This window comes from Sprattus sprattus (genome assembly GCF_963457725.1).
Source record: "Sprattus sprattus genome assembly, chromosome: 4".
Classification (NCBI taxonomy): Eukaryota; Metazoa; Chordata; class Actinopteri; order Clupeiformes; family Clupeidae; genus Sprattus; species Sprattus sprattus.
Window position 1 is genome coordinate 6701391 of NC_137923.1, and position 27573 is coordinate 6728963.

Here is a 27573-nt window from a genome sequence, read left to right on the forward strand (position 1 = left end):
AGGAAGGAGAGAGAGCGAGAGAGAGAGAGAGGGATCAGGAGGGAGTGAGAGAGAAGGCTTCCATGCTGAATGATTGAGAGAGGCGGAGAGGAAGCAGAACTCCATCAGATGAAATGAGGTGAAAATAATTCAGGCATTAATCAAGGCTGGGCGAAAAGAGGTTGCTCTGGTGTTCCCTCCCTCTCTTTCTCTCTCTCTCTTGCGTGTGACGGAAGCAAATGGGTAGGTGTGAATGAAGAACTCAGGAGCGCAGTTGAGAAGAGAACTACTGGGCACTATCAAATCATGTCGGAATCCAGCAATCCAGCTTGTATGGCCGATCAGGTCAGTCTAATTTAACTATCCCTTCCATTCCCCATTTCCCTCTTTCATCTACAGAGAAAACTATTTCCTAGATGAGCCTCACAAAACTTGAAATTATTTTTATGTTTCAGTTTACTTGTGAAAAATACTCTGAGATGAAAAGCCAGATTTGATTTTTTTTTTTCATTATTTATTTTTTTTTATCGGAAAAAAAATTGGCGAAAGAGAGTATTCAAGCATCAAAGCGGCAATTGTGCGAAGCTGCCCGGACGACGGTGCAAGGTCCTGAAAGAATTGAATTAATCAAGACGAAGCATTGTCTGCGCCGCCTTATTTTTCAGCCATCACTCAGGGGGCCTGTGACGACTCAATAGCCCACGGACCGTGTGAGGAGGGGGGCCCGGCTTTTTAAAAACCAGACCACGTGTGGCCGCGCTGAAAAGTTTTTATAACTAATTGCAGTGGGAAGCTCTGGCGGTATTGGCAGAGGGAGGTGAGATAAAGTTTCTAAGGAAGTGGGCTGGGGGGAACTGTGTGTGAGAGAGGCAGACAGAGGGGCAAAGTGTCCAGAGGAAAGGGGGGTTGGCTCATATTTATGCCTTTTCTCCTTCCTTTGCCTCCTTTTTAGTGGCCGGGGGGCTTGTCAGTTAAACAATCCCAGAGGAAGATTTGTTTGAAATGAAATGTATAGATATCCAATATGGCACTTTGTTCCTGTTCGATTGATGCAGAATGCCAAGCCTGGTCACATCCTCCCCTTTGTGGCTCTCAACAATGACCAGTGAGCCTCCTGCCATCTGAGAGAGTGGAGACATGGAGGACCTTACCGTTGCGAGAGATAGAGAGTCAGAAAGGATGTTTCACTTACATGTGGTTGCTCTTTGCAGTTTTTTTAGAAGTTGCCCCCCCCCCCATGTAATGAAAATATGAGTTGCTGGATCAACATTTCAAGATTTGAAATGTTTCGCCTCGTATTTTTACTCCAAGCAAAGGGGTCATTGACTATGATCAGATCTGGTCAACAATGTTGTTTCTCAAAGCTGTGTACTTTGACGTTACGGAACTGAATAATGTCTAATGACTTTTGTGATCCCACAATTGTGACCCATTTCATAACTGTTGGCCCAAGTTTACAAATATTTGCGTACACCTTTGGCTCCTGGTGATGCTTACTCTTCACTTTATAAACAGGTCTTTAGTAGCTGGGATGTGTGATAGAGAGACCAGATTTCATGGTAGGGTGAAACTATGAGCGTATGCCTATCTTTTTAGTAATGCTGGCAAAATGCCTAACACTATGTGTTTGTTGAGACTATTCCAAAGTGATTCATAACCATCTACAAAATGTAGATAATGTGTTTTAGGATTTTAGGATGCTGCTTACTACTTACTGGCAACACAGTAAGGTGTGGTTGCTTGAATAGGATGAGGACAGGATCAGCTAGTTGCTCTCTTGTTGAAAGATCTTGCTTTTATTTTATTTTTACCCGGAATTATGGATTTTGAGAAATTGTCAATCCATTTTGTGGTAAATGGATTTAAAGCCAAAATGAAAAATTAGTTTTATGGCTGCATAAAAGAATAATGCGTGCACACACACACACGCACACACACAAACACAATCAATCAATCCATATCCGCTGGCAAAGGTTGTTAACCCTTCAGATCTGTAATGTGTAATGACTTCCTCTGCATTACCCACCCCCTTTTACACAAGCTGTCCCACTCCTCTTGGTGGGAGCAGAGCAATGCAAGTATGTCCTCCCTGTCTAACTAATTTAACAAAATTCTAAACTTCACACAGAGTTTTGTTAACGTATTTTCTTTCACATGAGGAATTACCTCAATCTTACCTTGCTCAGTTGCTCGTGTGGGAAAAATGCTCTTCAACTTACACCACCAGAGAGACTGGCCTCCTCCCATGCCACCTCTTAACATAAAGCATGCTTGAGTAATAATTGAACTAATAAGAACCTTCCACGGAGGCGGTCATTGGGCAGCAGTCATGTCTTTCCTAGCCTGCCACCCTCACTTATACAGGCTGGAGCCTTCAAATGGTCTTGACAATAAACTGCCTTCCACAGCAGTCACATTTAGTTTGGGCTCGTGCTAGGCTGTGTGCTTGCAAATCATTTTTGTTGCAGCAAATGTTTAGCTCAAATGTATAAGCACAATAAACGCAGAAAAGTGGTTCACATTTTTTTTTGTTTGCGTTTGGAAATGTGCATACTGTAGGTCAAATCCGTTTTTATTGTCGTAATTTTGATTCCTTGATTCAGCATTTTTTCCAAGTCGGAGCTTGGACAGCTGCTGTTTGTCTCTGGCTGTTATAAGGTTTCTTATGTTATCATGTTGTTGCGTTTCATAGCCTGCTCCGATTTGTTGACTTAAGGATTTTGAGCCTGAAAAGAAAAGAGGGTATTGAGTTTGAATTCCTCAATGTAGGGAGAGGGGCGTAGAGTTTGCTTAGATTAGTATTGTTCTCCAAATCTCAGTGTTTGGCTCCTGCAAGTATTGTAGTGTTGTCGGAACACATTTACATCAATCCATGGAGTGAAGCTGCTTTATAACCCATAGCGAAGATATTCTATCAGTGAAAGAGTGCGTCCCCGTCAGATCTGTCCAAATACTGTATATCCCCGTGCCCCTCGACATACCTTTCAGGTTGAAAGCATCAGAATCAGGATGAGTAACATCCTGTTCCACATGACTGCAGGTGTGCTGCTTAGGTGAAAGTGGAGTGTGTAGACATCTGTGTGTGTTTGTGTGTGTTTATGTGTGTGTGTGTGTGGGGGGGGGGGGTTGTAAATGATGGAGGAAGGGAAGGAAATTATGTGAGGAAGGAGTAGAAGTGAGAAAGGGAGAGAGAGAGAGAGAGGGGGGGGGGAGGACTGTGGGGCCATATGCATGCTCCAGGGGCAGCGGCCTCTCAGCCTGCCCTGCCGCCTCGGAGTGGCGAGTGCTGCTGGGCGTACAGCTGGCAGGAGGGCTGTGTGCCGCCTGCGACTGCCCGCCTCCACTGCTAGTCTGTGCACCACCAAAGCCCAAGAGCACTGCCACCGCCACAGGGAACCACAGTGCTGCGTCTGAGCACCTTTGATCGATTACTGCTGTTAAAGCTGTGAACATGAGTTATCAGCAACAACTTTCTTGAAGGTTTCCAAACACACAAGGTGTAGACAGTACACAACTATTTTGTGGCTGTCATTTTATTTACCATTTCCTAAGGTCTGCTGACTTATTTTCCAGAGTAAAGAGTCACTGATGGCTGTTTTTTGTTTTTATACCCTACTTCCCACAATTAGTCATATTTACAGGAACGAGAAAATGAATCACAGTTGCTGTACACATTCTTGGCCAGGCTGAAGATTAACTTTGACCAGGCAGCCTAGTGAGCACGTATTTAAAATGAGTTTTTTAGGTGGTTTGCAGAAGTAATCTGCCAAAGTCTGAATGGACTGGCAACTTTCCACATATTTCCGCGATATTAAGAATCAAGCCTTATTATATGCTGTTCTTATGTAGGTCAAAGACTCCATGTGTCGGAAAGGTAGAATTTTCCAACGTCCAGGAGGTTGATTGTTTACTGTTTGTCATCTACATGTAGGCTAACTTTTTTTGTCAGAGCGACCCCCAAAGAGCATGCCAGTCGGCAGTCACTAAGCTCTGTGTGTGTGTCCATGTTTCGTAAGCGTGGAGGGGCTGGTTAATGGGACGTAAGGCGCTCCTCAGCTCCACTTGATTTGTGCCTGTCTGAGGACACTTGTAAAGAGCCTCCTCACAGTTTGCAGCATTAGGGATAGCCCAGGGCCACAACAGTGAGTCTCGTAGCAAAGTACTGTAGCTCTGCGGCTGAGCCCAACATTCAGCTCAGCCTGTGTGACGTGACAGAGAGCGAACCATCAGTCCGTGAATAGGAGTATGTGTGTTGATGTGGGGGTGGGGGCTGTTGGCGTTGCAGTGGGGGGGAGGAAAGTGTAGGAACAAATTGGATTTTAGATTTTTTGGACTGGCTGTCATGAACGTTGAGGCCAAAGACGTCGGGCTGAATGTCCATTCCCGAACTCTCCCAATGCATTGATTGCTTTTCCAGAAATGTGAATCACCCCAACGACAGCTCTCCTGGACCGTGTTGTCATTTCACAGTAAAGAGCGTTTACCGCAGATGTTTTTTTTTTTTTGCTGGTCTTGTGTTGTGATGGATTGCAAGTGCTGCAAGACCACTCCCCAATGCCTGTAATTTGGATGGTTGAAAACTTGGATGTATTCGCGTGCCTCTTGGCTCAGGCGGCCTAACGCTAACCAAGCCTGATAATGTGTGCCAGTTCAAAAGTGCTGCTTGGATTGCACGACTCTACGTCTTTTCTAGTTAAATGAAAAGTGGGTCCACAATTTTTGTCATCTTTTAAATGGAGCTCTAAGACACCGGATTTTAAAACACTCTAATTGGCATTGAACAAATGGGAAAAAATTATTCCAGTCCACTGTGTTGGCATAGACTTCAGCACATGAAAAGCTACAGTCATTGTGTGTGGTCAGGATGTTTTTTTTCTTAAAGCCGAAAAAATAAGATTCAAAGGTTAATCGGTTCAGTATTTAAGCATGAAGTGCAACTTCATGACCGGGAAACTGAAATAAACCGGTAGAAGATTTGGGAGAAAGCCTGTGCGTGTGTGTGAGTTTGATTATTGTGTTGTAACATGAGCATTTTGTTTGTGTGTGTGAGAGAAAAGAGAGAGAGAGATTTTTCTATTTTTGACAGTGTGAGTGTGTGTTCGCAGCAAGGCAGGTGAACAGCTTGCATTGGCTCACAGCTCCGCGGGCCAGTCTCCCGCATCACTTAACGGCCATGCTCATAGGGCGCTAATTGAATGATCTAGTTAAGCGAAGCGCGTTGCTGCAGCTAGACCTGCCTGTCGTCTCAAATCAGGGCTCCCACTTTTCTCCATGTTCTCATTCCTGCGTCTCACAGCTCTTGGGTTCTGCTGGATTCGATTCACCGCTCTGTAAAAGAGCAGGTCACACAGATGATCACGATATTCCGTACGGTGTTTTTGTGTAGGTTATCTTGTCATCACGCGCTAAGTCACATTACTCTAGAGCAGTGGTTCTCAAAGTGGGGGGCGCGCCCCCCTGGGGGTGTGTGAACACTCTCCAGGGGGGGGCGTGATGTCGCAGACGGAGAAAATAAAAAACACTGCAAACCTGTCACTGGTTAGTGAAAGCTCCCTCAGTGGCTAAATGCAAGGGGCTGGACTGCCAAACAAATCAAATAATATTTTCTTCCTGATCCACCAATCAAAACGGAGTCTTAACATTTGAACGCGAGTTGCACCTTAGCTTCCGAGTATAAAACGAACCGCAGGCATGGTATGCAGTCCACTGTGATAGGGGACTAAGCGCTCACCCTGCAGAGTTTGTTCGGTTTCTCTTGTTTCCTCTATCATTCAGATATGCACTGCTTTATAAACAGTCTTTTTAAAGACTCACTCCTTCCTTAGTAAAACCTTTCTGCACTTGAAGTAGGTCTATTCGTAGCCTATTTTAAGGAGCAATTTGCTAAACAGTCTTATTAAAAAGCTCGTAGCCACGGGAGCTAGCCTTCTAGCTAGCTAACTTATTCCAACTGCTGCAAGCCCTTTCCTCCTTAACACCTACCTTTTACATTTTTTGATCATCCACCATGTTGCAACAAATAAAACGCCAGCACTTGAATACTATTTTGTGCTGTCCCTGTCTACCTCCATTGTGTACACTTCGTTTTGGAACCATTGCCCACGACGACGACGTTGAGATTTGAACTTTTATTAACTTCACACACACTATCAGCAAACAAACACAACTATGGACAAGTTTCTGATTCGTAAAAGTCAGGCAACCGATGCGCCAGTTGCGAAGAAGCCAAAGCTTTGCAAATATGACGTGAGCTATTTGCATTTGGTTTCGCCGTCACTGGCACGACTGAGCAACGTCCTCAATGTGATTTGTGTGTCGAGGTGCCGGCAAATGACAGCATGAAGCCATCAAAATTAAAAAGGCACCTTGACACCAACACACCCAGTATAGAACCCTGAGGTCCTCTGGCACTGAACTCCTAACAGTTCCAAAAGACAGGACCAAACAAGACACAAAGCGCACATCACACCAGTATTTCAAGATTTCCTAACTAGTCTATGAATCACTCCATAGTCATGCACCTGAATATATAACAGACATGCTCTCAAGGTACACACCCAGTAGAACCCTGAGGTCCTCTGGCACTGAACTCCTAACAGTTCCAAAAGACAGGACAAAGAGACATGGGAAAACGGCTTTTAATTTCTATGCCCCCAGTCTTTGGGATACTCTGCCAGAATACCTAAGAATGGCTTAACACTAAAAGGTCTATATCCCTCGTCCGGGATATTTTTTTTTTTTAGTTTTCGTCTTAGAGACATAAAAAGAACAACCACGGAAACATTGAACCCTTTTCTAATATTATTGCTGAGGTCTTCTAGAATAGAATCATATATTCCATTTGTGCATCAATGTTTTTAGTTAAGCAAAATGTACAAAAACATCAAGGCATGTCAGTCAACTTAGAAAAGTCTAAAAGGCCTTGGACCTTAGAGTGTTAAACATGCACTTTAGACAGCAACAACAAACCATTATCTCCAAGCATAGGACTGTCTTCAAGCAATGTCTGGAGACATCATATGTAGTTGCTCATAGAATTGCTAAGCTTGGCAAACCCCATACATTTGCCGAAACACTGATTTTGCCGGCCACACAAGACGTGTCAAATAATGATAGGAGACAGCGCAGCTCTAGACTTAAGCATCTGTTTACCACCACCCCTCTTTTCGTCATTCTGGGTAGCAATGATGCCGGAATTACCCTCAGCTTTGTGAGATTAAAAATGCTCCTCTTTTTTGCGTCGACATATTTGTGCGAGGCAGGCTTTTCAAAACTGACTGCGCTCAATTTAAGACAGAACAAGACCGAAAGCGCACATCACACTAGTATTAAAATCAATGCACTGGTTACCTGTTAGTTTCAGAATAGATTTGAAGATTCTCTTACTAGTCTATAAATCACTCCATAGTCATGCACCTGAATATATAACAGACATGCTACCAACTACCCCTAACTAGCTTTGGGGGGGGGGGGGGCCAGCTTGCAAAACTTTGAGAACCCCTGGTCTAGAGTATGGTGGAATTGTTTTGTATGATTGTTTTTGGTTTACTTTATGTATGACTAAACACATTTGTTCAGTGTTTTTTTAACCACTATATTTGTGATGGAATGCTAATTGTGCTTCAGTTAGCACGGTTCTGAAAAAAAGGGCTTTTGGCTGTATTTGTTAAGTTGTCCATCCTGTTGTGTGACAAAGACAGAGACCTCCCCTTGCTCACCAACCCAGCTCTCATACACCTCCCAATTTCAAGAGCAAGTCTTGAGCACTGTCGGTCTTCTCAGTGCATCAATTAGCTCTGTTGGTTTGCCCGTCACTGAAGTTTGTAAGTGTGTTGTGCAGGCGCCCTTCAGATTTATCATGGAAAATCTAGAGGTAAGACTATTCTCTAGTGCCTTGTCTATGGATTGTGTGTGGTGGGTTGGGGTGTAGAATAGTCATTGCTGACATTTAGTTTGAGCAGCTTTTTGTACTATGGACAGGGCCTCCAGCACGTAGCTATTTGAAGGGCAATTTAGGAGTCTACTAACTCAGTTTCAGGAAGAGTTTCAATGAAGATTGGCCTGTGTTGCTTGGGTCTATCATTTTATGGATTGTAACATTATCAAGAACGTCCAAAGTCCTTCGAAGTCACCCTGTGCTTTTGGGTATGTGTGAACGAGTTGATTGAAATGTTTGAAATGCTGGTGTTTTAAATACCTTTGACCCAATGTTATGGATTCATTTTGACGATGTAAAACAAGAGGAGATTTCAAGAGCATTTGAGATTGAAGCGTAATTGAGATTCAAGAGCATGTGCTGCCGCTGACTTGACGTAACCCAACGCCCATGCGGATGAGTTTGACTGAGTGGCGTGACCCCCGGGCAGCCCTCCTCCTGGGAGGCCGTCAAACCCTCCACACCCCGCCCACCCTTACATTTGGTATCCTTCATTTCTTGTCAGATGCGTCCGACAAATAACTAATCAAGCATGTAGAGCATGTTTTAGGGGGACCAAGCCAATGGGATGGCCAGGAATGTGACCCTGTGCTCCGGGGTAAGGGTAGGAGTGGGGGTGTGGGGGGCAGCATTACTTTCACCTCACAGGGGCTGAATAATGAAGCCTTTGAGGACATTGTCCATGACCAAGTCTTGTTTACTTCCTGAGTGATACTCTTGGGGAGGCATCAGCCTCCGCCCCATTCTTAAGGTATATTAGAATTACATTAGAAACGTGCCATACCAGTGGAGAGATTCATTCTCATTCTCAACCCTCATTCTCTCACTTCTGCTTTTGAGTAAGTGTTTCAAGTAATGGCTTCAACTGATTGTAGGTGTCTTGCCTTTCTCAAGACAATAAGGAATTTTCTTGTTTTAGTGGTACATGTCCTTCTGATTGAAATGAGGTTTTCTCTTCTCCCCATCCACTTTGGATGGGCAGTGAAATAAAAAAAGCACAAGTCCACTGTACATAAGAACTCTTAATATCCAGTGGGACCCAAATGGCTCATTTGCCAAATGTTAGTGTGGTGCAGTATGTTGTCATTACCTGGAGTGGGATTCCATACTACTTTAGGTTAGGTGATGTCATTGGTTTCCCTCCTTCTAATCACAAATGAGAATTCTGAAGTCAACTCAATTACTTTTTGAACACGAGTTGTAGAAATGTTATCAAAGAAGACACGCTGATTTATGATTCACCTCTTCAGAAGCACAAACACCTCAAGCACAAATGCCACATCATTTTTTCTAAATCATTTGATTATTCACAGAGCAGAATTGATTCTGTTCTCCCCCTTCAGGCGTGGACATTTAAATGGAGGTATATATCGGGATAACCTGCACTGCACTGCACGCTTACATACCTACTCAGTCATTGTGAAATAAACTGTGGTTGCACCATCAGTAGAGAGTTTCAGGAGCTGCAGGGGGCCACAGGGCTCCAGATTGAGTAGCAGTTGTCTGGCGGATGATGTGTTTGAAATGTGAACTCTAGGGGTCTTGACATTCCAAGAGTTAATGCGCACAGCCTTACTGACGGCACTGATCATACCCTGAATACTTTAACACAAAAATGCTTCACACACATTCTCTCATTTTTTCCCCCCATCGTATTATCTTCACTGTTGCTTTTTCTCACCCTCTTGTCCTCTCTCTCTCCTTCTCTTCACCCCACGCCCCACCTCTGTCCCTCCATTCCTAATCTTGATTGCTTTTTGGTGACATAGTTGTCCTTGCTTTTACTTCTGTTGTAGTTCATGCTCTAGTTTGATGGCCCTCAGCATGGCTTGGTATCTGAAGGTTTATGTGTTTCTGTGGCATGTTCAGAGTCTTCAAAAAGGCCTTCTGCCTCACACTTTGTCACCAGGGAACAGACTTGAAACCTGAGGCTTTTCAGTCCCCGGACATCTTTCAGCAGAAACAGTGCAGATGGAGTCATTATTGTACATGACCATCAGTCATGCTCTAACTTTTGTAACTTTTTAATACATTTTAAGTCAGAGATGGGGTGACCAGATCATGGCAGTAATGGAAACGTCAGCCAAACCACTTGCTTGGAAAAGAACAGTTTATAATCTAGGCTATGAGTTAATAGGTGACAGAATTATACATTAATTGTCATTCCAATGGTGTGGCAGTGGGTGGGCTGGATTGGACTGCTTATGCAAGCTTATGCTGCATTCAGAACCCATGTCCATGTTGAGAAATTATTTTAGTCTTTTTTTGTTATTAATTTGGGTGGTGATGCAATTGCCGGCCAGAGCTGCTAACCTAATGGCATTTTTGGAGAGTAACATGTAAACCCATAGCCTGTGGTTTGGGCTTGCCATTGAGGCATCAACAGAAATGGCAGGTCTCTAATGTTGTGACCAACATAACCTACCTGTTTTTGTATCCTCAAAATAGCAAGTTATTTGTTAAATGTAAGTATCATTGTGATTGGAACTTTATTGCACTGGTTTATGTATTTGGACATCATACCAGAATATAACCAGAAACATGATTTCTCATCCATAGTTCTGAATTGGTATGCATTTTTATTGTTGTTTGTCTTTTTTTTTTTTTTTTTTTTTTTACAGTTGTCAAATTAACTCTGTTTGTCAATGTGTGAGAAGTTTAGCGTGAACAAGGTGAACTAGTGCATAAGCTAAAGAGTGAAAGGTCCCCTGACATCCATGTGTGCGTGTGTGTGTGTTCGATCAGTGATGCTCAGTGGACACACACGCAGGGTGTGTTCTCACTGCCGCACATTTAAGAGATTTCTAGCTTTGCTTCACTGAACAACACTTCATTATCTTTTTGTCCACAAAAAGCGCCAGTTATTTTCTTAGTTTTTTTATTTTATTTTCAAATGCCACGGAAACACAGCTAAACAGCTCAAATGTGTTGGTATGTTGTTGCTGAACAAGTTGAGGTCTCTGGAACTAAATGAAATTTAGTTTTGGACTGTTTATTGGTGCATAACATGCAATGGGCTGTAATGGCTGTACAGAGGCAGACTCACTATAGATGCCAGATCCCCCTCTGAACTACACGACACACTGAACTACACGACAAGACGGATACACACACTGTTCAAGAAGCCTTTTTCTTTTTCCTGTTTGTATGTTTGTAATCTTTCTTTTGCTCTGTCGATCTCTTTCAATGACTTTCTGTTAGTAATTTTAACTCTTTCTCCCTCTGTCTTTCATTTTGTTCTCTCTTTCTTTTACCCTGTTTGCCTTTCACTCTTCTCCTTAGCTCTTACACTCTTTCTTTCCTCTCCTATACTCTTCACGCTTTTCTTTCACTTTTCTCTGATGTTTTCGTGTTCTGAATGGCAGAGGGATTGTGTCAGTACCGATGATGCTCTTCATTAAGACCGGTGTAACAGGCCATAGTATACCCCCGGCCCGGACTATACCTGGGGTTAAAGGGGCCTAGGCTAGATTATACCCCGGGTATATTATGGCCTAGGCCAATTCATACCCCCTCGGGCCAGATTATACCCCCATGATATCAGTAGTGTTGAGCTTTGTCAGGTAAGTTAAGTGAGAAAGCTAACTTACTTGCATCTTAAAACTCTAAAACATAGACTTTTATTACGTCAACCAGAAAAACAGAAAAAATATTAGACTTCCACACAGATCAAAGATTACTACGTCCCGAAACTTCAACTTCTAAGAGTAGCAAGTCCTCGCTACAATATAATTGTTCAAGGTTAAACACTGAAAACAACATAAAAATATCCACAAAGATCAAAGATTACTTTAACACTTAACATAACATTGACAGTTACTACCGTATGTGCCGTAGCATAAATTACAGGGTTGTGCGCTTTCAGGTGCCTCTCGAGGTTTTTTGTGTTCTCCAAACCTATTTTTGAAGCCACACTGTTTATCTCCCGTTATTGCAGTGCATTGTGTTTTATTGTCTGTCAAGTTATAATAAAAGAATGTCCAGATATCTATTCTTTTTCTTCCAGTACCAGGAAATTAAGAGACCACTTTTTAATCAGTTATCACAATTATCTGTTTCTCTGGTTTTGCTATTTATTGGTATGTTTTAAAGTAAAATTAACATTAATTAAACTACTGACAACATTTCCACTAAATTTCAAATACAGATATTGTCATTTAGAGCATTTATTTGCAAATAAATGACAATACGAACATGGCAGCCAAGCCTAGCCTGTCGGGCAAAACCCTCTGATACCTCTCTCTGCCCCTCTTCAGTGGATGGTAGAGTGATGGCCCTCCCCTTAGTATATTGAGATTGAAAATTAGCCTCTTGGGCACATTCCAATGCCAAGAGGGCCCAGGTAAGACGTACTGCTGGCCAGCCAAAACAGAAACTCCAGGACCATCCATGGCACCGCTCCTGGTTGAGCAGCTGCAGCAGACAGACTATGGAGGATCTGATGAGCTGGAAATCAGGGCGAGTGTCTTCCCCAGCAAAAATAATACCGGAGAAGGGGCACTTCCATGTTCAGGTTGGCATACCGTACGCCACCCTGAAATTGATGACATGTTAATAATGTTAAACAGTTGTTCATCAAAGATGTTAATTATTCATGAATTATTCCATCCATTTGACATAGACAGGGCACATTTAATGAACATCACTGTAAATATCCCATAATATGTAAATGATTGTACAGTGATAATCGACATTTTACTAATATCACGGAGAGAATGAAGCTACCGTGAGCGACCACCTGCCAGTTAGACACTCTACCATGCAGGGACGTGCACAGGAATTTTGAAGGGCAGTTGCTCTGCCCTGGAAAAAAGGGGCAACACATTATTTTTTGTCACCGCCGTTGCCACGCCCTGTCATCTGATCGCAAATTTTGCCAATATCATTTCAAACTCTCTCTAACCGTTGCTGCCACGCCCCCGTCATCTGATCGCAAATTTAGCCAATTTCATTTTAACCTCTCACTTACCGCCGCTGCCACGCCCCCGTCCCCTGATCGCAAATATATATATTTCCTTCAGAGGGGCAACTTCAGTCGAGGAGGGCAAAGGGCAGTTGCCCGGGCAACCTTAGCCCACTCCTGCACGTCCCTGCTACCATGCAGTATTTAACTCAGGAAGGTCGACGGTAGCTAGAAGCCGCACGTGGTGAATTATGTCTCCAGGATAACTACATACTATAGCAGAATTATGTTACATACGGTGATAATTAACATTTTACTAAAATCATGGATAGTATGAAGCTACTGTGAGCGACTACGTGCCAGTTAAACACTCTACCATGATGTTTTTACCTCAGGAAGGTCGACGGTAGCTAGATGCTGCTAACAACACGATAGCCTCTACTATCCAACGGGAGAGGCTCAGATTTGACAGAGGTCTGCTATTTGCTCATGCACCGAAGCACACAAACAGCTGATCCGATTGCCTGAAGGCCCCAGTGCGCTGAAGTCCATCCCCATTGGCTCTATGCCCTCCCCCCACTCTGAGAATAGCGGAGAGTGCGTTTGGGGAAAGTTTATTCAAACACTCCTGCTCTGCTGACGCGAAGGGAGGAGGCGAAAAACTGCCAACTCAATCACCTGATTACAGAACGGGTTGCTACCACCTTAGGTGTGTACGCAGCATTAGGTTGCAAAACCACTTTGTCACCAGCGATCGAGAACTGAAGGCACGATGGGCTGACGGACAGGGCTTGCATGTCACCAACGCGCTTTGCTGACACAAGTGCCAGCAACAACAACAACAACAGCGCAGTCTTTAATGAAACAAATGTTATGTCTGTCGTCTCAAGGGGCTTGAATGGTGGCCCTGTGAGAGCATGTAACACAATCAGCAGATCCCATTTGGGTATAAGGTGCCTGTCAGGGTACCCTGAGACACCTCACACCAGCCATAAAGCGTGACGCTAGAGGATGGCTGCCCAGGGAATTTCTATGTAAAACTAAACAAACCACGGTTAGAGGATGTACAGACTAAAGACATGAAGCTACCTTGCTGTGTGGCGTCAATGGAGGGCTGCTTGCAGTCCTGTGCAATGTGCCAGGTGGTGCCGCAGTTGTAGCATGAGATGTTGCCATTCTTCTTGTTGATGCCCCCCATGCCCGCCTTGGCCACGCCGGCACCCTGCATGGTGCCCATGGTGGTTGGGTACACCTGTGGGTAGAAGCCCCTGAAGGCCGACATTTGCTGGAACCCGTAGCTGGCAACAGCCGCGGCCTGTCCAACCAACACGTGCTCTGAGTGTGTGTGGCCGTGGCCGTGCGTGTGCGTTGATATATCTGCATAATTAATGAAAATGCATTTGATAATGTACTTATGAACATGAACATGAGAACATACAGTATTTTACCACAAGGAAGTGCACTTAGTGCACATTACTGGTATTGAGAGAGCCTCAGAGAAGAACGATATAAGAACGATAACAAATATAATAACAAGTTGATATAAAGTTGCTCAGTTGATTTAAAAGTTTGAAATTTGAGTTGACACAAGCATATCTTAATAAGTAATAAAAATGCATTTGATAATGTACTTACCAATATTGCTGTCAGTGTGAACATGAGAACATACAGTATTTTACCACAAGCAAGTGCACAAAGTGCCATCTCTGTTCTTGGCAATGAGAGGCGAGAGCTGGTAATATTGCCAATATAAAGAGAGCGGTTAGTTCTTTTGTAATCATCACTGGTATTTAGGACAAATTTCTCTCGAACCTGTATGTGCTGACTGATCTGGGAGGAGTGCTTTAATTAAAAAGAAAACAAATATTTCAGACACAAGGAAGTTCAAAGCACGCAATAAAGTGTGTGTATGTGTGAGTGTGAGTGTGTGTGGGTGTGGGTGTGAGTGTGAGTGTGAGTGTGTGTGTGTGTGTGTGTGTGTGTGTGTGTGTGTGTGTGTGTGTGTGTGTGTGTGTGTGTGTGTGTGTATGTGTTTGTGTGTGAGAGAGATTTTGCCTTCAAGAACGAGTACAAAAGGTATAAGTAAACTATAATATGAATTTCCTGGAGGAAATACCAGTGCATGAAATGCAAATGTTAAGAAAGGAAGAAGTAAGGAAGAATAAGACAAGAGTGGCTATGGCTAAAGACAGTAAAGAGAGAGTGAAAAGTGAAAAGTTTGAAAGAAGAAGAAAAAATGGACTGAAACAGAGAGATGGAGTGTAAGACAGAGAAGTGGGACGGGGATAGAAAAAACACTTGTATGGAAGATCTACAGAGGGAAAGAATAAGTGAAAGTAGGAAGGAGAATGGACATAAGGGAGGAAGGAGATGTTTGAATGATCGATGGATAAAGTAGAATATGTAGACATGGCACGGAGACATGAAACGGAGGAAGTAAAATAACGGAAGGGAGGATAGGGGACTGAAAGGTCAAAGAAGGCTGACAAAAAAGTTTAAAAAAAGTGTAGGAATAAAGTCAAAGAAGGCTGACAAAAAAAGTTGAAAAAGGTGTAGGAATTGATGGACAGAGTAATTGAAAGAAGAATGGATAGGAGAGTGAACCGGAGTGGCTATGGATAATGAAATAAAGAAAGAGTGAAGTGGGAAAATATTGAAAGAAGGAGAGAAAAATTAAGTGTGAGAGAAAGTAGAATGAGAGGGATAGAGAGAAGTATGGAGAGAAAACAAAGTACAGTATGGAAGGTGTCTCTTAATATTCTTAGTTATACAGTTGAATTGAGAGGGACAGAGAGAAGAGGAGCCTTGTAACCTTGGCCCAGGTGTCAGTGAAGCTCAGGTGCAAGCCAGATTCATGACCCTATGATGATGTCGCAATGGCACAATGTAAGCCAATGGGAACATTAAAAAATAAAAGGTAAGCCTACTACTTCTGTGCTTTCAGCCAGCTGCCTGTTGACATTTTCAGACAACAGTGAAGCTCGCTTTTTTTTGCACATCACAACTTTTAAAAGTAAACTTTTCTTAGCCTACTACAGAGTTTGCGAGGCCAAAAAGAACATTAATCGCATGGAATGTACTGACTGATCTGGGAGAGGTGCTTTAATTCAAAACAAAGCAAATATTTCAGACACAAGGAAGTTCAAAGCACGCAATAAAGTGTGTGTATGTGTGAGTGTCTGTGTGTGTGTGTGTGTAGTTCTTTTGTAATCATCACTGGTATTTAGGACAAATTCCTCTCGAACCTGCATGTGCTGACTGATCTGGGGAGAGGTGCTTAAATTAAAAACAAATCAAATATTTCAGACACAAGGAAGTTCAAAGCACGCAACCCTGTAATTTATGCTACGGTAAATAAGATGGTAACTGGTCAATGATTTTGTTATGTGATGTTGTTATGTGAAGTGTTGTAGTAATCTTTGATCTTTGTGGATGTTTTGATGTTGTTATCAGTGTTTAACTTTGAACATTTATATTTTAGCGAGGACTTTCTAGTCTGAGAAGTTGAAGTATCAGGACGTAGTAATCTTCGATCTTTGTGGAAGTCTAATATTTTTTCAGTTTTTCTGGTTGAAGTAATAAAAGTCTATGTTTTAGAGTTTTAAGATTTAAGTAAGTAAGCTTTCTCACTTAACTTACTTGACAAAGCTGAACTCCCAATAAAATGTTGAAAAATTAAGTAATTCTTATGTATATCACTCAACACTACTGATATCATGGGGGTTTAATCTGGCCCGAGGGGGTATGAATTGGCCTAGGCCAATTTAAACCCCGGAGTATAAATTGGCCTAGGCCATAATATACCCGGGGTATAATCTAGCCTAGGCCCCTTTAACCCCAGGTATAGTCCGGGCCGGGGGTATACTATGGCCTGTTACACCGGATCCAGGCCTGCCAAAGGGTTCACCTTGTCAGAGCAGGCCTGCTGTGGGTGAGAGTGGAGGAAAACGGCACCGGACCATCTGAAACCCGCCACAACACACAGACACACACACAAACACACACAAAGAGCAAAGAGCTTCAGTCCAAAACAAGTTCAGGGCAGGGATTTGGAAAGACCCTTACATTTCATGCTGTTGACAAATTCTCCCCTAAAAACCTAGTCAAACATTACCCAAAAAGCCTATATTTGGGCTTGACCCTTCTAAAAAAAAAAAAAAAAAAAACATTTTTTTTTGAGTGGCCATTGGCCTCTTGTGATGAATGACCATCCTCCCACCTGTGCCAATATTTGAACACTCTCACCATGTGTGTGTCTCACCTTTAGCACGGGGCTCACAAATACGCATGGTCTTTGAATAACTCCCTGTCTACACACACCTTTGAACTCGACACATCCCACACCTTTTGCCTACGTCCTCTCGCGGACAGCAGACCAGGAGCTCAGGGCTCTGCCATGCCCTTCTCTGCTACCCCCCTCCTCCCACTCCCGCACCTGACTGCTGCACTATGCTCTGCCTGTGCAGGGAAGCTGGCAGCGCTGGGAGGCTTGTGCCCAGGACAACTGAGTTGAGGCAGGCCCCTTGGAGACTGACTGCCCCACACTGTTGGAGAGGGGGAGAGAAACAGAGAGAGAGAGAGAGAAAGAGAGCGTGTGTCTGGCATGTGCAAAGGGCAGATGGGCCCAGTTGGGCCCACTCTCTCCCTCTTTCTTTTTCTCTCTCTCTCTCTTTCTCTCTTTCTATCCCTCACTTTCTCTTTAGCCTAGCCTGACTGCTCCCAGTAACAAATGCTGACAGCAACCACACCTGGGCTTTGAAAACAGGGAGCACAGGCTGAGGAGAGGAGAGGAGAGGAGAGGAGAGGAGAGGAGAGGGGAGGAGAGGAGAGGAGAGGGGAGGAGAGGAGAGGAGAGGAGAGGAGAGGAGAGGAGAGGAGAGGAGAGGAGAGGAGAGGGGAGCCAGGCGGGCAGGGGGAGAGGAGGCGCAGGAGGAGAGGGAGCAGACTGGGCCCTGAGAGAACATCAGCACAGCAGCTGAAGCCAAACTGCCTGACTCCAGAGGAGTCAGCAAGAAATGGAAGGCCCTCAAACCGTTGTGCTTGTTGTCTGCATACAGCTGAAAAAGCCTGCTTATGGCCTATCAGAATAAAGAATATTTTATTTGGTCACTGATGTAACAGGAATCCGACGATAAACTTTAGACTACAGAACCACGAGGTGAATCAACAGTCTCGGTTGTTTATTTCTTACGTGTGCCTGCAGGGAGCCAATTCCAAAACCATATAGACAAGGAAGAGACTAAAGATCATTGTACAGTGGCAGTTTAAGTAAGGACAGCTGTGGGAGGTCATAGATCATAGGGGTGTGTTACAGGTGAGAGGTGGGACAGGGGGCTTGTGAGTGGGAGGGGAGGTGAGGTGACCCCCACCCCCCACGGAAGGTTCCGGAACATGCACACACACAAAGGAATCATGGTAAAAAGGTGATGTGTGTTACATCACCTTGGGGAGAGGGGATGTCTGGAAAGGTTCCGTGAGCATTTGTTCCTGAAGCTTATTTAGCATAGGCCATGTGAGAGGGTGAGGCCAGACTGTCAATACACATGGCACACACACAAGAGAGCATACATGCTTGCAATGCAGTGGTAATTATATGACTATCAATTTCCATCAACACACTCCTGAATTTATTCCTAAATGTTCATTCGTTTTTCTTTCAACAGAGTGTGTTATTCACAGTCACAAAACTGTTATGTGTGTGTGTGAGTGTGAGTGTGACAGAGAGACAGTGTGACTCCAGTAAGGCCCACGCATTGCTGCACATCCGCCCCACTCCCCTTGCACTGCACCCTGGGCTCTCAGCTGTGCGGTCCTAGGCCTGAACCTCAGCAGGTGGCCCCAGCCTCCGCATCCCCACTGGTCAAAGCGCAGAGGGAGGACGAGCACAGAGAGGGCAGCCTCCGCAGACTCTGTCCCAGATGTACGAGGCCACGCTCCCACGCCCACCACTTCAAAAAGCTGCTGAGCGAACACAAACACACTCAAAAGGCAGACGCAGACACACACACACACACACACACACACAAACATACACACAAGACAGACACAGCCTGCAGATTGCCTTGTTTGCCTTCGTTCCAGATGTTTTGCTGCTTTTTCCCCCTGGTGGTCTCAATGTGATGGCTGCTTAGGCCCTTTCTGCAGCGTTCTGCGTGTCAAACTCAGCTTTTGTTTTTGGACGCCAGTGCTTGGCTTGGCCCAAGATAAATGAGGATTAAGGGAAAAGTGGAGAACAAAAGTTTGGTTTCATGTTTTTTTTCTTCGTCATCTTCCTCTTTCTTTCGGATGCTCATGGCAGCACACTGCCGTCTGTTTGCGTGTGTCTGTGCCATGGCCCTAGGAACTCTGCAGACTCAGATGGCACTGTGTGTGTGTGTGTGTGGATATATTTCTGTGTGTCCTTTCTTTGGGAAAAGATGTACACAGGCACTAGTAGTACACAGGCTATTTCCCTGTGCAGACCATAAACCTAAATCGCATCAACCTGATAGACCACCTGAGTGTCCTGTGCGGGACCTGACTAATTCATCTCTGCCATTGCAGAAATGGCCTTTGCATCTGCCTGTGCATCTTCTCCACTCGCACGCAAGGTGTATTAGCTTCTCGTACATCATGGAAGCAGATGTCCGTCTCTGTTGCTCCATCAACAAGCCCTCAGCCCTCCCGCTGCCCTGTCCTTGCTCCGCGCGGCTCTTGTGAGGCGGCGGATCAGCAGGCTTTGGTCTGGGTCATCTGCTGAGGTTGCCCCGAAAAGGTCGGAGCGAAGACCATCTGACACGAACAGATGGAAGCAGGGAAAAATTCAAATCTGTCCGACAGGACCAAATGTTTGTTTTGCGCGTACAACGGTGATTTCAGTTCACATCAAGTGCGCTCCGCCACGCTCATAGCAGCCCCAAAGCGCTTGCATGCGATCTATGGGGGCCGGAGCTAAGCTCGTTCCTCTGAGTCAAATTGCCTGTGCAGAGCAGGGACACGCTAGTCTTAGTTTTTGTTAAATGTTTTGCAATGTTTGGCAGCTGCTCCATGATTTTCAGGTCAGCCTTTTTTTTTTTTTTACTTTTGTTGTCAACAAACTTTCTTTGGGGCAGTTTTTTTCACGAAATTCGGTTTAAATGGTTGAATGGCTATTTGTATTCTACTGTACTGCAGTTTTATGGACTCTCATATTCACAGCATATTGGATAAAACATAGCATCAACAAAGACATACAGATTGATATGGGTTTTGTTTATTTTTTCAAAGGTAAAAAATGTTGTCAATTGTCAACTTCAGTTGCATTTTCGGAAAGTTCAGCGGTCTGATTTCTCACCTCGGGTCTCTTACCCGTCACACGCAGTAACACTGTTGTGTCTGCTTGTATTTCTTAGGGTCTCTAACCTGTCACACGCAGTAACACTGTTGCGTCTGCTTGTGTTTCAGAACGGAGCGGTCCCGGGCGAAGGGGTGAAGAAGGATGAGCCCTCTCGGCGAGGCAACTGGGGGAACCAGATTGAGTTTGTGCTCACCAGCGTGGGCTATGCCGTGGGCCTGGGCAACGTCTGGAGGTTCCCCTACCTCTGCTACAGGAACGGAGGAGGTATGATGGCAGGCTTATGGGAAAGAAAAAAAGGGGTGGGGGTGGGGGGGGGGGGGGGACTGTGATGTCACTTGTTATTGTCAGGAAGCAGCAGGTTTATTTAACAGGCCAGAGGGTAGAAAGGACAGTGAGAATGGCTGCACGGAACACAGAACATATCTGTTTGTTTAAGCAGATTGGTATGCTTGTTCTTTTGCAGAGTTGCTAGAGTTTTAGACTCACAGACAATACAGTCAGTTCTAAATCCAGACGAATATCTTGAATATCATATGCATGGCTGTGTTACTACATTGCCCATACATGGCCTCCGATTACATTGGTGTCTCCTAAAATAGAGCAGTGGAGTTCTGGTGTAGCTCAAGGTGCAGCATTAATGCTGACACATGGACTGTCCTGGCTCTCTGTGCCCTCCTCCGCACCCCTCCCTGCCGGAAGGTCGCAGACCCGCGGGTACCAGTGGTGGAGACTGGGGTGACTGGCTGCCTCTGGAGTGCATCTGGCCTGGATCAGACGCGTCTGTATAAGATTCACCCCTCAGTCAACTCCTGTGTGGGGAATAAACGTAGCTTTAGCTGTAGTGAGCTCTACTGCACTGCACAGGCTGCTGTGTCCCAGCTGATTAAATGACTGCTGAGTCGGTGTCTGCGTTTCCCCCCTCTCTTTCATTCGGCTGGGCCCAAGGTTAATGTGATGTTCAAGTAGTAGCAACAGGGTTGATATTGGTGCTGACCGAAGTTAAGTCTATAATTAAAGTCAAGTTTCTTTGCAAAAAGCCATCTTTTGGTTATGTTTGTAGGATTTATTTTTTACACAAAACTTGAGGATTTTATAAGATATGAAAGGATATGATATATATATAGGATGTACGTAGGATTATGGATCAAATATATAAATATATAATCATCAAAATGCTTATATCTGTTTAACTGTGAAAGCCATTGGTGTTGATTCTGTTTTCAGGGGCCTTCCTGTTCCCGTACTTCATCATGCTGGTGTTCTGTGGCCTCCCCCTGTTTTTCCTTGAGCTCTCCTTTGGTCAGTTTGCTAGCCTGGGCTGCCTGGGTGTCTGGAAGGTCAGCCCCATGTTCAAGGGTGCGGTTTGTCATCTCTACATTTTTACATTCTTCTCAATTATGCTGCATTTCTCTAAGACTGTTTTTAGAACGTTATTTTCAGTTCGCAATTGACTCATTTCGCAGTGAGTAAAAAAATGGCAAAAAGACTCTGGTGCTCTTGTCAATCTTTTCAATCTTTTTTATTCTCTCCCTCCCTCTCTAATCCCTCCATCATCAGGTGTGGGCTATGGGATGATGGTGGTGTCCACTTACATCGGCATCTACTACAATGTGGTCATCTGCATCGCCATTTACTATTTCTTCAGTTCCATGACCAACCTGCTGCCTTGGACCTACTGCAACAACCCTTGGAACACCGTAAACTGCAGGGGCGTGGTGGATGGCAACGGCACCCTGGTTAATCTCACCGCTGCTGTGGCGGAGGTCGTCAACCGCACCAAGAGGACCAGCCCCAGCGAAGAGTTCTGGAAGTAAGGGCAGATGTTTTATATATGGACAGTACAGTGAACTCCTCCTCCGCCTGAAGTCTAGTCACGCTGTTTTTAAAAACAGACAATTTGTGTGTCTATTAGTTTGAACTGCTGAAAGTGTCTGATAGACGTGAGTGAGTAAACTGGAGTCAATTAGGCAGAGGGCTGATGGTGCTTGCTTCTCTTGGCCACGATCCCCTGGATCCAGCCCAGCAGGTCAGTAAGGTCACTCGATTGGCCTCAATTAGGCCAAATACTGCCAGGGACAACTGTATTTTGGCAAGCCTTCCTCATGTTTGGCAGCGCTCTTAAGTCTACAATGGATACAATCTAAGTAGCTTATGCTATGTTGATTCAAAAGTATGTGTTGTGGATCACATACAATACAGATGTTTTAGAGGTTAGCACTTTATTATTTACTATGAAAAAGACCTCCGGCCTTCTGAGATCCTAGAATGATTAACTTTATTGTGGAGACGGCTCAGCAGACATGCCAGGCAGGGTTTATATTTGTGTTTGTGTTTTTGTAAGCCAGGCCGTCGAAGATGGCCGGGATACTTGTTTTTATTATTTTTCCCTGCCTTTCTTCTGTTATGTTGTAGTGGGTTCTTGATAAGTGTGGAAGTTAAACTGCCCTCACAATGAGTAGAGTTTATTCACAGAGCACTCGTGCCTCAGTGACTTTACAAACGGTCTGTGCCTTGCCCTCACGGCCATCTTGTCACCACACTAAGAATGGCTCAACTGTTCAAGTCCCCTATCAGCTAAAGAATCCATTATGGGGAGAGTTGTCGGTGGGGATGTTATGTTTTCCTGTTTGGCCACAGATGCATCTCAGATGTGTGGTTTTATGGCTGTATGGAGTAGGCTTTTTTTATACGTTACACTGTAACTACTGTTGAGTATGTAATTTCTCCTCTTCTCTTCACCCTCCCTAGAAATTACGTACTTCAAGTCTCTGATGGTATTGGTAACTTAGGCGAGGTTCGTCTTCCCATCCTGGGCTGCCTGGCTCTCTCCTGGTTGGTGGTCTTCCTCTGCCTGATCAGGGGAGTCAAATCATCCGGCAAGGTAAGGAGGGGGAAGCCCTTCCAGAATGACTTTTGGCGCTTGGCTTAACGCTCCTGCGGTGATGCACCTGGCTCCTGCAGGGACTGCCATATCTTGCCTATTCTTCATGATGAGTCAGCGCTGCAGAGAGAGGCTTTCATGTGCTGCTGTGTTTGGGCCGATGTTGCAGGTGGTGTATTTCACAGCGACCTTCCCCTACTTGGTGCTGACTATCCTGTTTATCAGGGGGATCACGCTGGAGGGTGCCATGACTGGGATCAAGTTCTACTTGACTCCGCAGTGGTCGAAAATACTGGACGCAAAGGTAAACATTCTTTCTCTGTCTTTTTCTCCTTCTCTCTCTCTCTCTGTCCCTCTCTCTCTCTGTTTCTCACCATATCTGACTCACACACTCTCCCTGTCTCTCTCTGTCTATCATTTATTCTCATTTTTCTCAGTTTCATTCATTTGTCTTATTCCCCCTCTTACGATTGCCCATTTATAGGTGAAATAAAGCCTTTAGTTCCGTAAAGCACCTTAAGACCTTGTTATCTATCGAAATTGTATGTCCATAAAATGATGTGAAACTGAATCCAGCCATCGCTGATGTGTTCTCTACAAGGTGTGGGGAGACGCTGCCTCTCAGATCTTTTACTCCCTGGGCTGTGCTTGGGGAGGACTTATCACAATGGCATCCTACAATAAGTTCCACAACAACTGTTACAGGTACAGCATGGTCTCCAACTCTCTCTCTCTCTATCTCCCTCTCTCTCTCTCTCTCTCTCTCTCTCTCTCTCTCTCTCTCTCTCTCTCTCCATGTCTCTCTCTCTCTATGGCCTCATCCAGCTAGGAATGATTGCAGGATGTACTTGTAGACTTGCCCCCCAGACACATTGTATACATATTACATGTTGCATTATACACAACAATATTTGCTTTGGGGCTTTTTAGCTCTCTGTCACATGAAGCAAGCATGTAATGTCAGGCAGCTGAATACGGGGGGGGGGGGTTAAGAGTTTGAGAATGGCAGCCGTTGTGGTGGGTGCACTGCAGTGTGCAAAGTCTTCTAGGTCAGAGCCTTGGGTGCTGGATGAGCAGAGTCACTCTGAGTTGTGCTCAGCTCTCTGGATGCGTGGTGCTCACTTGCTCTGCAGTCCCGATCCAAATTATGGTCCGACACTCTGCTGATACACGAGCAGCTGGGTTCGCCACAGCTCCACCTGCTGGAGGTTCTTTGTCTCGCCTGATTTAAAATTTGCATAAGCTGCTCATGTCGCCGACCTGCTTATAGAATAAAACCCATTCTTCCCATTTTCAAATCCGCCTGCTGCAATGTACTATTTAAGAGCTGAGGTTTGAATTGAGCTTTATGTTTTTGGAATAGCACACCGGATCAGCTATGATTCAGAAACACGATTTTAGCACGCACTTTGTGGTGGGCATGAAGAGGCTATTCCGATGCTTATGGTTTTCCTACGTGTCAACAGGGACAGCATCATCATCAGCGTGACCAACTGTGCCACCAGCGTGTACGCCGGCTTTGTCATCTTTTCCATCCTGGGCTTCATGGCCCACCACCTGGGTGTGGACGTGTCAGAGGTGGCCGACCAGGGCCCCGGCCTGGCCTTTGTGGCCTACCCAGAAGCCCTCACGCTGCTGCCTGTCTCCCCGATCTGGTCCATCCTCTTCTTCTTCATGCTCATTCTGCTGGGCCTCGGAACTCAGGTAGGACTGGTCAGGCGGTCGGCAAGAGCAGTGCGGCGGTACTGTACATTTAAAGGTCCCCTAGACTAAGAGTTTATCCATTAATGACATGACCTATTAACGTCAGTATTGATAAGTTGCAACTAAGGATTATATAGTTATGTCTAGCATCCCAGATCTATTTACATTTTTCAGCTCATGAGTAAATATGAACAAGCTATTAATGTTACCATTAACAGACACTGGGTAATGTTAACTACTTAAGTTGTACTGTACGTAAATATAATGCAGTAATAACGCAGTATACATATAAAATGGATGCTTTGTGGATTGCATTTGTGCCCGTCTGTAGTTCTGTCTGCTGGAGACCCTGGTCACTGCTATCGTGGATGAGATTGGCACTGACTGGATCATGAAGAACAAGACAGTTGTCACCCTTGGAGTGGCCGTCGTAGGATTTCTCCTGGGGGTGCCACTGACGACAAAGGTGAGGACAAGAGCTGTGCACACACACTAAGAGTTTTTTTCATGTATCAGTTAAAAGACTATGCAGCTATAATGGGGTTGCATAAAATGAATGATATGACATGAAGATAACACTTTGTCTTACCTTACACAATGGTGAAGTATGAATGATACAATAATATTTTAACGTTATTGTAGCCAACATTGTACAGTAGCCCAAGATGGAAAGTTCAGTCAACAAGTGGATTTTTCGATTAATGTTGTCATTAGTAAGCACAACCACTTAAAAATGAAACTAGTAGGGCACTCAGAGCGCAGACCTCCCCAGGCCAAAGGCCATATATCTCAACGTTGGCAAACGTGAAACTAAACTTGTGTATTTGCCCAGTGACTTGGATCTGCTCCAAAGTGCTATGCTACACAAACAAACAAACCTTCTTGGTGGAGGTAATTAGTCATATTTGCTTGCATCTGTTTTTGAACCACATTCATTTTTTTAGCCTTGTTAGTGTCTATTATTTGACAGACGGGATGTTAAAATTAGGATTTTCTGTTTTATCAAAGAGCTTCCAAAAAAATTGATTGACCCTTTTCTGATTTTGATTTAATCTCTAACTAGAAACTGAGTGTGCACGACATCTAGCATCACGTGATTAAGTACTCAATGTTAATGTAGAAACTCGAGAATTGATGTAACTGCTCCAGTCCTCAAATGCTTCAGTTCTTTGTGCAACCCCTAACATACGTATACACGCTCTCTCACTCTCTCACAACAACACACACACACACACACACACGATTTTGTTCTCTTTCTCTCACTCTTACTCTCTCACACACACACATATACACACATATTCCACACACACACCTTCTGTTTCTGTGTGCACACCCACGCACACGCGTCAACTGACGTGCATGTCTCATTTTGTCTCTGTGGTGCAGGCAGGGATATACTGGCTTTTGCTCATGGATAACTATGCTGCTAGCTTCTCGTTGGTTGTCATCTCCTGCATCATGTGCATCTGTCTCATGTATGTCTATGGTAAGTCCTCTCTGTCACATCTGTGGTTAGTCCTCCGTCTCTTAGCACATGCCTACACGTCGTCAAAGGCCTTGCCATTCTATTTTGTTTGTACAAGTTTCTGCACGTTAACTCTTGCACCGTCCCATCACCATGCACAGGGCACAAGAATTACTTCAGAGATGTGGAGATGATGCTGGGCTTCCCTCCTCCCATCTTCTTCAGGGTCTGCTGGAGATTTGTGTCCCCCATCATCATCTCTGTGAGTGAACAACCCTGTCGCCAGGCAGACTGCAGACAAGCGCATTCCATATATTGCAATATTGTCAGGAGTCAGTAATAGAGTCCTGAATGTCAGCTTCATGATATGGAGACAATGATAGAAGCACTAAAAGCTGTCTTTTCCCGCCTTTGTCCACTGCTGCAGTTCATCTTGATCTTCACGGTGATCCAGTACAAGCCCATCTCCTATGGGGATTACATGTACCCGGGGTGGTCTCTGGCCATCGGCTTCCTCATGGCTATGTCCTCAGTCGTCTGCATACCCATCTATGCGCTCTACAAGATTGCCAAGTCTGATGGCGCCACCTTCATGGAGGTACAGTAGATCTCATGTAACGTACAGGACTCTAGCAAAACACCCCAAGACTTCAGACCTAACCTCAGTGTCTGTTTCTTCTTACTTTTCATCCAATCTTTCTCTCTATCTATGTCTACCTTTCTTTCTTTCTTTCTTTCTTTCTTCCTTCCTTCCTTCCTTTGCTTTTTCTCTCTCCTTCCTTCTCTCCAGCGGTTGAAGAACTCGATGAAGCCTGACCCCTCCTGGGGCCCTGGCCTGCTGGAGGACCGCAAAGGTCGCTACGCCTTAGGAGGACCCGACGGCGTGGAGGTCTGCCCCCTCAAGGAGGACCTAAGGGAGAAGGAGGACCTCAGGGAGGAGGAGGCGAAGGAGGAGAAGAAGGAGAAGGACGCAGAGAATGACAAGGAAAAAGACAAGAAGGAGGAGATCAACGTCTCCATCCAGGGCAGCAACGGCTCCACGAACAACCCCACACCCAACCCCACACCCAACCCCACACCCAACCCCACGCCCAACCCCACGCCCAGCGCATAGAGCCACCTGCCGCTGCCCTGGCAACGCTGCCCTCTCATATGATGCTACCCCACCACGCCGGGCACCTCATGCCCTCGGCAGCAAAACCTTTACATATTGTAAGGGCTCTCTTGTTTTTAACCTGTAGTGATATGAATTGGTTGACATCCAGAAGTTTTTTTTTGGTTTGTTTGTTTCCCCCCCCCCCCCCCCCCCCCCCCTTCCCACCATTTTGGTTTGCATAATTAAATGCAGGTTTTTTTTTTTTTTTTTTTTTTAAAGAAAGAAAAAAGAAGA

The 27573-nt window shown here is 44.8% G+C and overlaps 1 protein-coding gene across 1 annotated transcript; it reads left to right on the forward strand.

Moving 5' to 3' along the window:
- Positions 1-285: 285 nt before the first annotated feature.
- slc6a9 (solute carrier family 6 member 9) lies at positions 286-27297 on the forward strand (the record flags this gene model as incomplete). The annotated part of the gene is made up of 13 exons (XM_080837648.1): positions 286-324; positions 20241-20397; positions 21358-21489; positions 21691-21943; positions 22882-23014; positions 23184-23318; positions 23616-23719; positions 24481-24718; positions 25050-25184; positions 26105-26204; positions 26345-26445; positions 26611-26781; positions 26974-27297. 13 exons carry the CDS (start codon positions 286-288, stop codon positions 27295-27297), a joined length of 2022 nt encoding a protein of 673 aa, XP_080693774.1.
- Between the last annotated feature and the right edge of the window lie 276 nt (positions 27298-27573).